The 14,612-nt window shown below is 41.1% G+C and overlaps 1 protein-coding gene across 2 annotated transcripts in view; it reads left to right on the top strand.

Annotated features, from left to right (window-relative positions):
• FGD6 (FYVE, RhoGEF and PH domain containing 6) overlaps positions 1 to 14,612 on the top strand; it is a 106,364-nt gene that overhangs the window by 64,592 nt on the left and 27,160 nt on the right. For both annotated transcript variants that reach the window (XM_010858005.1, XM_010858004.1), the window contains exons 6-8: positions 246 to 397; positions 2,010 to 2,166; positions 3,333 to 3,420. In XM_010858005.1, the coding sequence (XP_010856307.1) occupies positions 246 to 397; positions 2,010 to 2,166; positions 3,333 to 3,420 (397 nt within the window). The remainder of the gene's footprint in view (positions 1 to 245; positions 398 to 2,009; positions 2,167 to 3,332; positions 3,421 to 14,612) is intronic.

Raw genomic sequence — 14,612 nt, forward strand, 5'->3', positions numbered from 1 at the left:
TCGGGGGGTGTGTGTGTGTGTGTGTGTGTGTGTGTGTGTGTGTATGTGTGTATGTATGTATGTGTACTTTCTTATCCAAGTAAGTGGGGTAAGAGGAAGTGGGAGCTTTCAATTTGAACTCTACGTGGGAAATACAGTTTGCAGTTCATATTGTTGTGGTAAAGAGAGTGACTGGGGGAAAAGCTTTTCATTATATTAAGTGGTATGTGTGTGTACATTGTTTTTCCTCCTCTGAACTGTAACAGGATTTCCGGGATGCAGTAGCCCATGCTTCCAGGCAACTTGGGAAACCAGTGATTGAGGACCGGATCCTAAACCAGATCCTGTACTACTTGCCTCAGCTGTATGAGCTCAATCGGGATCTCCTGAAGGAGCTGGAGGAAAGAATGTCAAACTGGTAAAAATGGGCCGACCCACTTTCCCAGAGTTTCCAATTTTAGATAAAGGCAGAAGGGACCTGCATGTGACAAAGACTTGTTGTTCCTTACATTGTGTTTATTCAATATGTTGAATTTTCTTGGCGTAAGAATTACCTGTAGATTGATCACTTTATTTATTTATTTATTTTTGACCACACAGCACATCATGCAGGATCTTATTTCCCCGACTGGGGATTGAACCTGTGCCCCCTGCATAGTGGAGGCTTGTAGTCTTAACCATTGGACTGCCAGGGAAGTCCCCTAGATTGATCACGTTAGATGGCCAGAATTCACTGGTGCACTCAGCTCAGTACACTACATTTTTAAATTCTTTAGTAATGTTGTCTCAAAAGCAAGAAGGGCCTATATTTGGCCAATTTAACTTTCTATAGGTGCCCTTTGATAATCCAAGATTTTTGAGACTGGGAGGAGAGTTTAGTTGATATATTCACGTTGGAAACATTTTTAAATATCTCTCTTTTTGGAACCTCAAAAAGAGGAAACTGCATTTTCTAAAGGAGGCTGTTAACTGAGAGAATAGGGAGATTTTTCTGTTTGGTTTAGGAAATTTACACATATATGACATTATTGTAGGTGCTGTAGATTTCACAACCGGAAAACAATACCAAAGGTTGACTGCCACTACCCGTATTTGAGTGTTAGTCGTTCAGTCCTATCCGACTCTTTGTGACCCTGTGGACTGTAGCCCACCAGAATTCTCCAGCCAAGAATACTGGAGTGGGTTGCCATTTCCTTCTCCAGGGGGTCTTCTCGACTCAGGGATCAAACCCCAGTCTCCCACATTGCAGGCAGATTCTTTTTGCCATCTAAGCCACCAGGGAAGCCCGTTATGATATTTAGACAGTATTATGATATTTAGACAGTAATAGAAAGTTTGGTGACATCTTTGGAAATGTGTGGTGAGTTTGGTTTAGGGGGTTGGATTTACTGTTGAAGTTCATGGGTAACCACCAAATTATTAGAACAACATTGTGTATCACCTACTTTGATGATAAAAAAATTTCCCTCTAAGTTTTATTTATATATAATCCAGGAAAATAACCTCTGCCTGTTTTGGAAATATCTTGCCTCTACGTGTTGGGAAAATATGCTAAATAGTGATTAATACTTCACTACGGCCTAAGTATAAAATTTATACTTACACAGTTTAAGGGCTAAGGAGTGATTAAAACTATAATTACACAGTTTAAGGACTGAGGAGTGACTAAAAGCTCTCTTTTAAATGCATGCTAAAATAAAATGTAATTACAAAGAATTTCCCTGTCCGTACTTTATCATTCGTCTTACAAAAAATTATCTTAGAAATTCATCTGAATTTTCTAAAGTCTCTGGCTGTACAGAAGCAGGAAAGACCAGTCAGGACTAGCAGACCAGTCAGAACTGGCAGAGTCCAGGCAAAATATAATGATGACAATCGAAATGGGAAAGAGTGGGCATTAGGGGATATATCTTATAAGAAGAGGAAAAAAGGATAAACAGATGGCTTGGAAATGGGACTCTGCTTATCAGTGGATATATTTTGGATCCTGTAATGACTCTTTTTCTTGTCTATCCCTTCTCACTCCTTAGGACGGAACAACAAAGAATTGCTGATATCTTTGTAAAGAAGGGACCATATCTAAAAATGTATTCCACATACATCAAAGAATTTGATAAGAATATAGCTTTGTTGGATGAGCAGTGCAAGAAAAACCCAGGTTTTGCTGCTGTTGTTAGAGAATTTGAGGTATTTTTGCTACCATCCTCTGTTTTGCTACCACTTTCTCTGTTTTGAAGCTAAAACTATCAGTAAATTCCATTTATACCAAACTAGAAAAGTTTTAGAAGTATTAAGATATTGCTTATTTCTTCTAATTTGTATGGTAATTAAACTTTAAAATTATGTGTCAACTTTTCTTCCCTCTTTTCCTTTCTTCTGAAGTCTTCATGCTGTTAAGAATGGAAGTGTGATAGATATATATATATATATATATAGCTGTGGCCCAGGTTCTCATCACTGTCCAGTGAGTTGTTCTGTTGCCTTGACACCAAAAAAAAACACAAGACCGGGGAAAGTTAACCGTCCAGTGTCTAAGGATGCTTGCACAACAGATGCTTTCTTAACATGCACTATCATTATGCTTTCATAATTATCCTGCATACTAGACCCTGGAGGTATATATTTAGAAACAAATAGAACCCTCTGAACAAATTTGAAAAAACTCTTCCCTTCTCACTTGAGCTGTGTAAGAACCCCAGGACATCTTAGGATGCGGGGACATTTTCCCTAGGCCATTTTGTGGTCTCCCCACAGTTAATACCTATTATGGAGATTGGAGGTGGGGCTCAGAATTGGGCACCAGTATCTGTTATACATACTACAGAAAACAACTTTAAAGGCAGAATCAAATGTCCTCATGGTCAAGTCAAAAGGGTTCCAGAATCAAATGTTTCCATAGACAATGTGATTTGGGGCTGTCCTTTGTAGCCGTTCATCTGAGAAAGTTTACATTCTTCAGGCTTATAAGAGGTTTGTTTAGCAAGGCTGTTTTTCAGGTTGTCTTGAATTTCTGCCTTCTCCCCAGTACCAACTGTTGTTATTATGAGTATATTGACAACAGGCTCTGATGTTTATTTGAATCCAGTTCCCAGTAGTTTTATTTCTGGGCTGTGAATTTCCTCACGAGTCAGTGATTTCGGAGACCTATCTGCAAGAGAGGGTGGGCTCCATGATGAGTCAGCTCTGGTCTCCCTCTCAGTGTATGAGTTGTGCCTTAAAATAAAGGGAGTATCTCCATGAACCCCCTCCCGGAGTTGCTGGCTATTTAAAACTTGGCTTCCCGAGCACCTGAGTCTGGGTCTCTTGCTTCAGAGGAAAATGTTCGTGTTTACTTTGGATGCCTTTCCTTTCAGATGAGCCCACGCTGTGCTAATCTGGCCCTCAAGCACTACCTGCTCAAGCCGGTTCAGAGGATTCCCCAGTACAGGCTGCTGCTAACAGGTGGGCTTCTCTGGCAGATTGCCAACCAAGGAACTCCTGTCACACTGAGGACACCCTGCCTTTCCTGAGAACACTTCTGTTTTTCTGTCTATCCAGTAGCTGCTTTTCCTAACAAGGAATTTATACATTGCTGGTGGCCTCACATAGACATCACCAGAACTGAGCTTCTTCCAGTTCTTCAATCATCCATGTGCATTCTCTGCTCTGGGCATTTCTACATGTTAATTTGTTTTGCTCAGAACTTCTTTTACTGTCCCAGCCCCAAAACCTTGGGTCATTTTACCTGCTTAATATTACTAATTCCTAGAAGGTGCTTTTCCAGCGACTCAAGAATGAGGTTTAGAGGATCATTCCCACATATTTGAATATCAACTACCATGACCCTGGGGCTTACCTGGTGGCTCAGATGGTAAATCTCCTACTATGCAGGAGACTTGGGTTTGATCCCTGGGTTATGAAGATCCCCTAGAGAAAGGAATGGCTGCCCAGTTGAGTATTCTTGCCTGGAGAATTCCATGGACAGAGGAGCCTGGCAGGTTACAGTCCATGGGTTCACGAAGAGTCAGACACAACTGAGCCACTTAAAACACTTTCAGTTTTTCACCATGGCCCTAGTCACTTACTTCAGAGGGTTATTATAAGGATTGATTGATGAGCTATGTGCTTAGAGTAATGCCTTGCTCATAGTGAAAGTGAAGTTGCTCAGTCGTGTCCGATTCTTTGCGACCCCATGGACTGTAACCCACCAGGCTCCTGGAATTTTCCAGGAATTTTCATGGAGTTTTCCAGGCAAGAGTACTAGAGTGGGTTGCCATTTCCTTCACCAGGGGATCTTTCCAACCCAGGGATTGAACCCGGCTCTCCCACACTGCAGGCAGACACTTTACCGTCTGAGCCACAAGCATTGCTCATAGTAAAGTCTAAATAAGTATTAACTCCTATTATTAGATCCTTATCATCATCATCATCACTGTCACTATGTCAGGCCATTGTCTGTATCTTCTACAGCTTCAAGATTACCGGGCTGCATGTCTTGTTTACCAATGTAATCATTTAAAAAAGAAGAAGGAAAAGAAAGCTATGATTTGAATGGAGGCTCAGGACTTTATATTCATTGGCTCTTTAAATCTTCACCATAGCTATGCATATTTCACATATTAAGTTGTTTGGCATTACAAAAAAGCCAATATAGTCTCAGTACCAAGCATAGTATCAAACACATACTACTAGGTCCTCTGTGGTATTTATGGAAATGTATTGGATGTGCAGTACCTTAATATATATATAGTATCATTAAGAGTTGTTTCTAGAACTTCTCTGTATGTCTGTGGTTAAAACTCCCTTCTTCCAATGCAGGGGGTACAGGTTCAATCCCTGGTCTGGGAACTAAGATCCTGCATACCAAAAAAAAATTTGTTTTAAAGGAATTGTGTCCAAATACACAAGAATATTCAAATGCCTCCACAACTCTAAATTCAGTCAGTTGAAATTTTATGTAATAGGTTTTGAGGTACTTGGTTCCTGTTAGTGTTCTTAAGAAATGGCATGCATGCTTTTATCCTTAATCACTTTCTCTTAAGCCAAGAGCTTAATGGAATGAGGGAAGTGAATTCTGGAAAGCCAAGATTTCTTGATTTCCCTTTAGGCAAAGCCATCCTTCCAAGCTTCCCTGGTGAACCACTGGTGAGGAATGCCTGCCTTCAGCCCCAGGACTGGCTACCCTAGATATTTCTACTTAATTTGAATTTCTTGCTGTGAATCAGGCACTGGATTTCTCTCTGGACTGACATAAGGCAAACCAAATAATTTCAGGATATCCTGTCCATCTGTACTTTCTTTCCTCTGCAGTTGGCAGAGATTTGGAATACACAGGGCAAAAGGAAGTGCCCATGCATGTGTTGTGTTTTTGCTAGATAAATTCAGTGCTTTATCATAAATGAGCTATTGAAGGGCTCAGGCTATTTCTACAGCTGTTGAATTAAGTACTGTTTTTAGTGGCAAAAGACAACTATGGTTTTCAAATGGGAGAAGAATGGAGCAAGGTTCTGAAATTTTCATGTAAAAATATTTTTTTCCCACACTATGACTGATCCAAGTAAAAGTTACACATGTGTTTAATGTAGGTTTCATGCTGGGTTTGATTTTAATTGATGAATGGTGAAATAGCAACAGTAAGTTTTAAAAATTCTCTTTAAGAGAACAGGTTTCACTTGTTTCATTGTTTTATAACCAAGATGATATGAGATTGGAGTTAGTTTTGAGCTGTGTTTTCTTTAATCTTAAAGCCCCCCCCCCCATTTCTTAACTTGGAAAATCTACATTATTTAAATGATGTACAATACTTTATATATAGTAGACTCTTAATAATTGTGGATTTATTGAAAGGTAAATGACTTGTTCAAGGTTGCAAAGTCAGGACTAAAGTTAAAGAAAGAACATAGACTTTGTAAAGCAAAGACTTCATATTCATTCTGTGCCTTTTCTTCCATTGATTCAGATTCTTCCCTTCCTCCCCCCTGACCTGAGTCCCCCATCCCTCCAAAGCCATCTCGGATTACTTCAGTTCTCCTTGATCCTTCGTGTCAGTGCAGTGTGACTTAGTAAAGATTTATTTGGTGTCTTGTTTATTTGCTAATATTTGTATGACTTGAATATTGATTCCTTAGTTTGATTATAAACCCCTTGAGGTCAGTGAGTGAGTTGTTGTTGTTTTGTGGCTTCTCTGGGCCTCGTTGCTGTCCACGAGCTCTCTCTAGCTGTGCCAAGTAGTGGCTACTCCTTGTTGAGATGCAGGGCTTCTCATCGCAGTGGCTTCTCTTGTTGTGGAGCACGGGCTCTAGAGTGCAACTCAGTAGTTGTGGCACACAGATTATTTCCTGTGCAGCATATGGGATTTTCCCAGACTAGGGATCAAACCTATATCCTCTGCACTGGCAGGCGGATTCTTAACCTCTGGACCCCCAGGAAGTCCTGATGAGTAAGTCTTTAATTAATAATTCATAATTTAGTGTACCCAATGTATCTGGGTCAGTTTGGGATCACTTGAAAGCTATTTAGGAAATAATTTTTGTTGATTTTAAGCTACATTTAAGGCATCCTTTTAACCAAAATATCTTTAGCCTAAAGAACAATATTGAGAGAGAGAATTTCAGGGATGTTCTCTTCTCCAGAGAGGTGAAATGTCCTGCCCCAGCAACACAAATAGTATTAACTGAAGAATCTATGATCATATAATCCTAAGGACATATGGGAATTGATGCCAACAGTTTGTTTTATATGTCTTTTTACTTAAAACTCTGACTTTCCAATACTCCTTTTTGTCATGTTCTGATTTTTCTTTTCCTTGCAAGATATTTCTGCTTTAGTTATCAAAGTGGCCCTGTCTATGCATTTAGATTTTTTAGAAGTTGGACTTCAGGTCTTAGGTTAGCATCAATTCAGATGTGTGAATTAGCTGGATCCTCATCTTTGGATAAACAAACTCAATGATTTAATCCTCCCAACAACCCTATGAGGGAAGTACTTTTATTTCCATTTTAGAAATGCCAGGGGCACAGAAAGAAAGAGTGAGACTATTTGAGACAACTCCTGACAACTTTGATTTATTGGGCAGAGAAAGGGAAGGATTCCTGCCCGGCTTGGTGTAAGTAGATTTGTGCCCACTTTGGCTTCTGGGGAAGGGAAGATTGAGAAATGCAGGGATGGAGTGCAGATAAGATGGTTTCTTTTGGAATTCTTCTAGAGAGAGGTAACTGGAAATCCCTGGATACAGCAGTCCTGCCTCCTATTCAAACAACCAGCCTGTTGTCATGCAGTGTTTTCTTCAGAACCTAATTTGGGTTTTTAGTGGTTATTTTTTTAGGCGCTCTCTTCCTTCATTGTAGTAAAATTTCCAAGTAAATTCTTGATGTTTTTTTAAGCTCAACTCAAAATAGGATCCAAGAAAATGTCTATTGTGTAATGAAATGCTTAAGATCAGATTTTTTTTTTTAAGTAGGAAAATAAAGTGACTTAATTTAAGAAGAGAAACTTGTAAATTCTGCCTTTATTTTCGCCACTTAAAACCAGTGGATCTGGCCAGATCTTTATGTCTGTGTGGTGCCCAAACCCTGTTTGGAGTTAGGACAAAGGGGGATCTTGAAGCAACAGTGAGGGAGTGGTTTTTTTTAAGCGCGCAGATGCTGCTGAAGAAACAACATTAATTGTTATTTTCTACCTCCTCATCAGTTCAGGGTAGAGACTATCTTTTTTATCCTAAGTCAGTGCCTGCATAGATTCTGGAACATAACAGGGACTCAATAAACTGAAAGGGCTCAGAGAAATAAGCAGTGTTCCTTTTTATGAGGTTGAGAATTCCTATATGGTAGTGCCAGTGAACATTTGTTGGATGGATGGATCGATAAATTGCTTTTAAGAGTAAAAACAAGTCTTCCGGTTATCCAGAAACAAACCTGTGGGAAAGGACTGAAATGCTTCCCTTTCCTCATCTTGCCTCCGTCGTAGGATTTGCTGACTAGTTTTCCTCTGCTCTGCTTCCTGCTCTTTCCATTTCCCTTTTTATGATTCAGGCCAGATCTTTCTAAAGTCATGCCAAGTTATGGCAGTATCTTCCTACTGGTCATGGTGTTCTTATCAGGCCCCCTTCCAAGAAGACCTTGGGAAAAAACACACTCCTCCTGTGTCTCCCGTTGGCTCTCACACCACCACACTCAACACTACTAACACCAGATATATGGGCTTTTTTTCCCTATACCAAGCGATTCTCTTCAGCACCAGCTTGGTGTCCTGTAATTCAGGGGTCCCCAACCTCTGGCATCTAACACTTGATAATCTGAGGTGGAGCTGATGTAATAATAATAGAAGTGAAGTGCACAATAAATTTAATGCACTTGAATCATCCCGAAACCATCCCCCCACCCCTGGTCCATGGGAAAATTATCTTCCACAAAATCGGTTCCTGGTGCCAAAAAGGTTGAAGACTGCTGCTGTTATTTAATTCAGTTCTGACACTATCTGCCTAGAGATAGTGGGCTCTGATCCTTCCAAACTTCAGGTGCCATTCACAAGTCTTGGGCTGCAACCTCTATTTCTGACTGATGGACTGTAAATCTGGGTTCCCATGACTTTCTCCTTAGGTTTGAAAATTTGCTGGAATGGCTCACAGAGTTCAGGGGAACACCTATTTACATTTACTGGTTTATTGTAGAACGGTATGATAAAGCATAAAAACGAGCTTCATATGGAAGAGATACTCAGGGCTAAGTATGTGGGTTGGAACTCCCATGCCCTCTCTGGGTACTCCAGCTCCCTGGAACCCCACCAAATCCTGTCCTCTGGTATTTTTATGGAGGCTTCATCACCGAGGCATGGCCCATCATTAACTCCACTTCTAGTCCCTCTCCCCTTCCTGGAGGATGGAGAGTGGTGCTGAAAGTTTCAGTCATGGTTTGATCTTTCTGGTGACCCATCCCCATTTAGGAGCCCACTAAGAGTCACCTTGTTACAACAAAAGATACTTGTTGTCACCTAGGAAATCCCAAGGCAGCTCTGGGGGCAGGGGGAGGGGGTGGTGTGTGTGCGCACGCGCATGCTTGTGTGTGCAAGCACTAAGTCACTTCAGTCATGTCCAGCTCTTTGTGACCCTATGGACTGTAGCCTGCCAGGCTCCTCTGTCCATGGAATTCTCCAGGCAAGAATGGGAGTAGGTTGCCTTGCCCTCCTCCAGGGGATCTTCCAGACCCAGGGATCGAACCCATGTTTCTTATGTCTCCTGCATTGACAGGGAGTTCTTTACCACTAGCATGTCCTGGCAAGCCCATTTTTGTCAGAACTAAAGTCAAAGAACAGAAAGAAAGGGAAATTGCTCAGGTGTGTCTGACTGTCTGTGACCCCATAGACTGTAGCCTGCCAGGCTCTTCTGTCCATGGGATTTCCCAGGCAAGAATACTGGCATGGGTTGCCATTTCCTTCTCCAGTGGATCATCCCACCCAGGAATCAAACCCGAGTCTCCCACATTGGAGGCAGACTCTTTAATCTGAGCCACCAGGGAATCCAGATATTAGGACAAAAGATGCTCCTGCTGCTTCTGTCATTTAGAAGACTGTAAAGATTTGGGGAACCTTGGGCCAGGAACTGGGAGCAGAGACTCTGCAGTTGGCCTCCGGTATCTGCAGACTCACAACCCACACACAGGGAGGGCTGACTGTACTGTACCATCTTATATAAGCGAATTGAGCATCCAGATTTTGGTATCTGAGCAGAGTGCTGGAACTAAATTTCCCACAGATAACGAGGGATAGCTGTATATATTTTCTGTCATTTCGCAGACATACTTTTATTTTGCTTTTTAGGAAAGTTGAAAACTTACTTATCCTACCACAATGAGGGATACATGTCATTACACATTTATCCAAAGTCAAGAATGAACTGTAATGGAAACTGTGGATTTGAGGCAGTTATGGTGTATCAGTGTAGGTTCCTCCATTGTACCATATGCGCCACTCTGATGGGGTGTGTTGATGATGGGGGAGACTATGCATGTGTGAGCGCGGGGGATATGTAGGAAGTCTTCATATCTTCTCCTCAGATTAGCAGTAAATGTAAAACTGCTCTAAAAAGTTAAATCTTACTTTAGAAAAAAAAATTATTGGTCCAGAGTATAAAGACCACAACTATTAAACATGCTCTTTGTAACTGAAGAATTGTGCAAGCCTTACTTTCCTTTGCTCTAGCTGCATTCATTATCTGACTCTCTCCTCAAACCTGACTGTCAAGGGCAGATTTTCTCCTCCATTCATTGACCACTTTCTCATTCAAGCAGTATTCACATGGCTGGCACTGAGCTGGGCGCCTGTATGTACAACACGGTGGTGGTCCCTGCCCTTATGGAGCTTACAGTCCTGTTCTTTGGGAACCGCACCCAACCCTTCAGGTTCCCTCCCAGCTCTTCCTCTTCTTGCCTAGAATTTATATTGATCTGGTCATTTGTTTGAGTGAGAAGATCCTGAGGATTTATTTTTGTAAGCATCACCTTCTCTTTTTGGAAGGAACCTTTCCTGGCTGGCTCTGTGGGACAAGTGCGCTTCTGGGCTCCCCTTGTGGCTCACTGGTAAAGAATCTGCCTGCAATGCGGGAGACCTGGGTTTGATCCCTTGCTTGGGAAGATCCCCTGGAGGAAGGAAAGGCTACCCACTCCAGTATTCTGGCCTGGAGAATTCCATGGACTATACAGTCCATGGAGTCACAAAGAATCGGACATGACTGAGTGACTTTCACTTTCTTTCACTTTTGTGTGTATGAAAAGTATGTTACATAATACCAAAAAAAAGTCCCTTTTCATCTTCTACCATTCAGGGATGACTATCATGTATCCTTTCAGGTTGTTTGTTTTTGCTGCTGTTGTTAGGATTTGGGGTTTTATTTGTGGGGGCGATGTCTCTATTTTGTTATATGCACTATAAAAGTTTCAGTAAAAAACCTTTTATTTGTGGAAAGTTACTACATTGGTGTTGAAACACGGTGAATCATTGGGGATCCTAGTGAAGAAAATATAATGAAAAGTGTAATTTAAAAATTCCTCTGAAGTATTTTTTTCCATTTCTGTATGTGGCAGAGGAACCAGTCCTTTGAACTTTGATTAAATTCAGATCAGGTAGTTTCTTTGATCTTGTTCAAGATATTTATGTTATATTATAAGTAACTTTAACAACATATTATATTACTTTTCGTGTAATCTTGGCCTTTAGTCCAGGATGGCATTAACTCCCTCTAGGTTTTAGAAATCCAGGATTTCCCATTTTGATAGAAAAATGGGATATTGAAAACATCTGTTACATCTGCCGTAGTGTTCTGAAGCTATAAATTTGAGTTGTGAACAGGCTAATAAGCAGATATGACAAAAGATCAGAATCAGATTAATGCATGACTTTTAAAAATCCCCACTGAATATTGAAACTTTGCTTCTGAAAATTAAAACCTCTGCCTAGCAAGTGTTTGAAAACCATGGGCTAATTTTCTACATCTGAAATCATTCTAACATTTTCTCTAGAGCAAAACATGATGAAAGGCAGGGCTGTCCTGGACACCAGCCAAAGAATTTCGTCTCTAAGGAATCCAAAGCCCTTGATATAAGGCAGCTCCATCCTTGAGAAATGGGAGGGTCATAACATTCAAAATTCCTATTGTAATTAGCTCAGCTCTAGTTCTGTTGCAATTCAAAATACTTAATTTGCAACTGCAATTTGTTGATAACTGGGTTGGTGGGGACCAAATATGAATAAGAGGTTCTTTAAGTGGGCCTTGGCCTCAACGAAGCCATTTCTGTATATGTGAGATTCTCACTTGGTAAACTGGCAGCCTTAATGCTTGGAAAATGTTATCCAAGAAGAAAAGCAATCTCAATGAAGTAAAAATAATGGATGTTTACATTTGTTGGGAGATTTCCATCTGGGGTTGATTCCTCTAAGGGCCTTCTGGATATGCCAAGCCAACCTGTCCTGCTAAAAAGGAACTGAAGGGAGAGTCTGTCCATTATAAGACCTGCTCTAAAATTTTGCCCTACGATGAGCCTGGCATCAGGTTTGGTTTGTGAGTTCTTTGGGCATGCCCCTCTGGAACAGACTGATCAAAGTCTTAAGATAGGCCAGTGTTGCCTCAAGTGGCTATGTCCTGATGGGCTCCCTGCCGAGTTCCAAGTCCAGCCTTCACTCTGCTCACCTTATTGGGTGCCCTGGTGAAGGACTGCATCAGCCCAGGAGAATTGGACTTTTTAATTTTTTTTTTAAACTTTTTGGCTGTGCCATGAGGCATGTGGGATCTTAGTTCCCTGAGCAGGGAGCAAACCATAGCTCCTGCATTAGGAAGCACTGGACTTTGGAGGAAGTCCTGAGAAATAAATGGTCTTTTTAATTCACAGAAAGGCATTGTCAGCTTTCTTAGAACATGAATTGGTGAGCCTGAGAGCCTGGAAAAGGTCACTTTACTAACTTAGGGAGCTCTGGACCACATACTGAACTGAGAAGGGTTCCCAACTGAGTTCTCCATATTTGAGAAGCAGGAAAATTAGAGCAAAGACTGGAGCACTTTTTAATTAATCAGACCCTCCGAGCATCATCTCAGCTGCTTAATAAAATATGGAGCAAAAAGTGGTAACCCCTAAGTGAATGTCTTCAGTTCAGTTCAGTTGCTCAGTCATGTCTGACTCTTTGCGACCCCATGAATCGCAGCACGCCAGGCCTCCCTGTCCATCACCAACTCCCGGAGTCTACTCAAACTCACGTCCATCGAGTCGGTGATGCCATCCAGCCATCTCATTCTCTGTTGTCCCCTTCTCCCCCTGCCCCCAATCCCTCCCAGCATCAGAGTCTTTTCCAATGAGTCAGCTCTTTGCATGAGGTAACTTCTTTTATTCGTTTGTCCTAGAAATAAGTTAAGGCTTTTACTGTATAGACCCAGAATCTTTTCCTTTTCATTCCCCGCCCCCCACCCCCAATGTTCTGGTACAGCTTTCTTCGGCTCTCAGCCTTCTTCACAGTCCAACTCTCACATCCATACATGACCACAGGAAAAACCATAGCCTTGACTAGACGAACCTTTGTTGGCAAAGTAATGTCTTGCTTTTGAATATGCTATCTAGGTTGGTCACAACTTTCCTTCCAAGGAGTAAGCATCTTTTAATTTCATGGCTGCAGTCACCATCTGTAGTGATTTTGGAGCCCCAAAAAATAAAATCTGACACTGTTTTCCCATAGATTTCCCATGAAGTGATGGGACCGGATGCCATGATCTTTGTTTTCTGAATGTTGAGCTTTAAGCCAACTTTTTCACTCTCCTCTTTCACTTTCATCAAGAGGCTTTTTAGTTCCTCTTCACTTTCTGCCATAAGGGTGGTGTCATCTGCATATCTGAGGTTATTGATATTTCTCCGGGAAATCTTGATTCCAGCTTGTGCTTCTTCCAGCCCAGCGTTTCTCATGATGTACTCTGCATATAAGGTCAGTTTTCATTCCAATCCCAAAGAAAGCCAATGCCAAAGAATGCTCAAACTACTGCACAGTTGCACTCATCTCACACGCTAGTAAAGTAATGCTCAAAATTCTCCAAGCCAGGCTTCAGTAATATGTGAACCGTGAACTTCCAGATGTTCAAGCTGGTTTTAGAAGAGGCAGAGGAACCAGAGATCAAATTGCCAACATCTGCTGGATCATCGGAAAAGCAAGAGAGTTCCAGAATAACATCTATTTCTGCTTTATTGACTATGCCAAAGCCTTTGACTGTGTGGATCACAATAAACTGTGGAAAATCCTGAAAGAGATGGGAATACCAGACCACCTGACCTGCCTCTTGAGAAACCTATATGCAGGTCAGGAAGCAACAATTAGAACTGGACATGGAATGTCATTTAGTCCATCATAAATTCAGGAAACATTTGCTGAATATGCAATTTTATTGCATATTCTATTAGATGCTGGTAATATAAGAGTAAATAATCAGGCTCCTGGTCCTCCTGCAATCCATAGTTTAGCATTTGTGTTTAAAGGGATACCTGACACCATAGAACCATGTTCTCAAATTTGAAACGCTCAACTTTGGAACGCTACCCTTTGTATATGCTCATTTCCTCTGTTCTTTGCCATCAACCGTTTCTGAGCAAAGCGTCCAGGAATCTGACTGGGTGCTGTTGAATTAAAAAGTCCCCGATTCTCACAGATGACTCTTCTTTAGGAAATGGTTACTATACCTCTGAATAGTTTTCTGCTTTAAGTTGCTTATTCATTGATGAGGCAATCAAGAAATGGTAAGGCTTACTAGGAGTTCATGTATTGAACACTTAGAGCTCTAACAAGATATGGTGTTTTTTAGGTTCTCATTCTTTTATGAGAACATGAAAGACTATGTCCTGATATATGAGGACAAAATTCACTTGCTTAATCCTTGAGGCTGCACATGCTAAATTAGTTTTGTGCTGCTACTGTTGGATGATGGTGATTATGGGGATTAATTAACCTTTATTAATCAAGGGTGCCACCTGGTGGCCAGAAAGTACATTTTGTGGTGCCCATGCAGACCTCACCAGCCTGTTTTTCTTTGACATAAATAACTTCAATAGCATTTGAGGCATTTTTATTACTGAAGTTTTGAAAAATTCTTTGCTTCGTTTGTTGAAAACAGGAAAGACATGGAATACTATAAA

The sequence above is a fragment of the Bison bison genome, unplaced genomic scaffold (assembly GCF_000754665.1).
Source record: "Bison bison bison isolate TAMUID 2011002044 unplaced genomic scaffold, Bison_UMD1.0 scf7180017864383, whole genome shotgun sequence".
Taxonomy (NCBI): domain Eukaryota; kingdom Metazoa; phylum Chordata; class Mammalia; order Artiodactyla; family Bovidae; genus Bison; species Bison bison.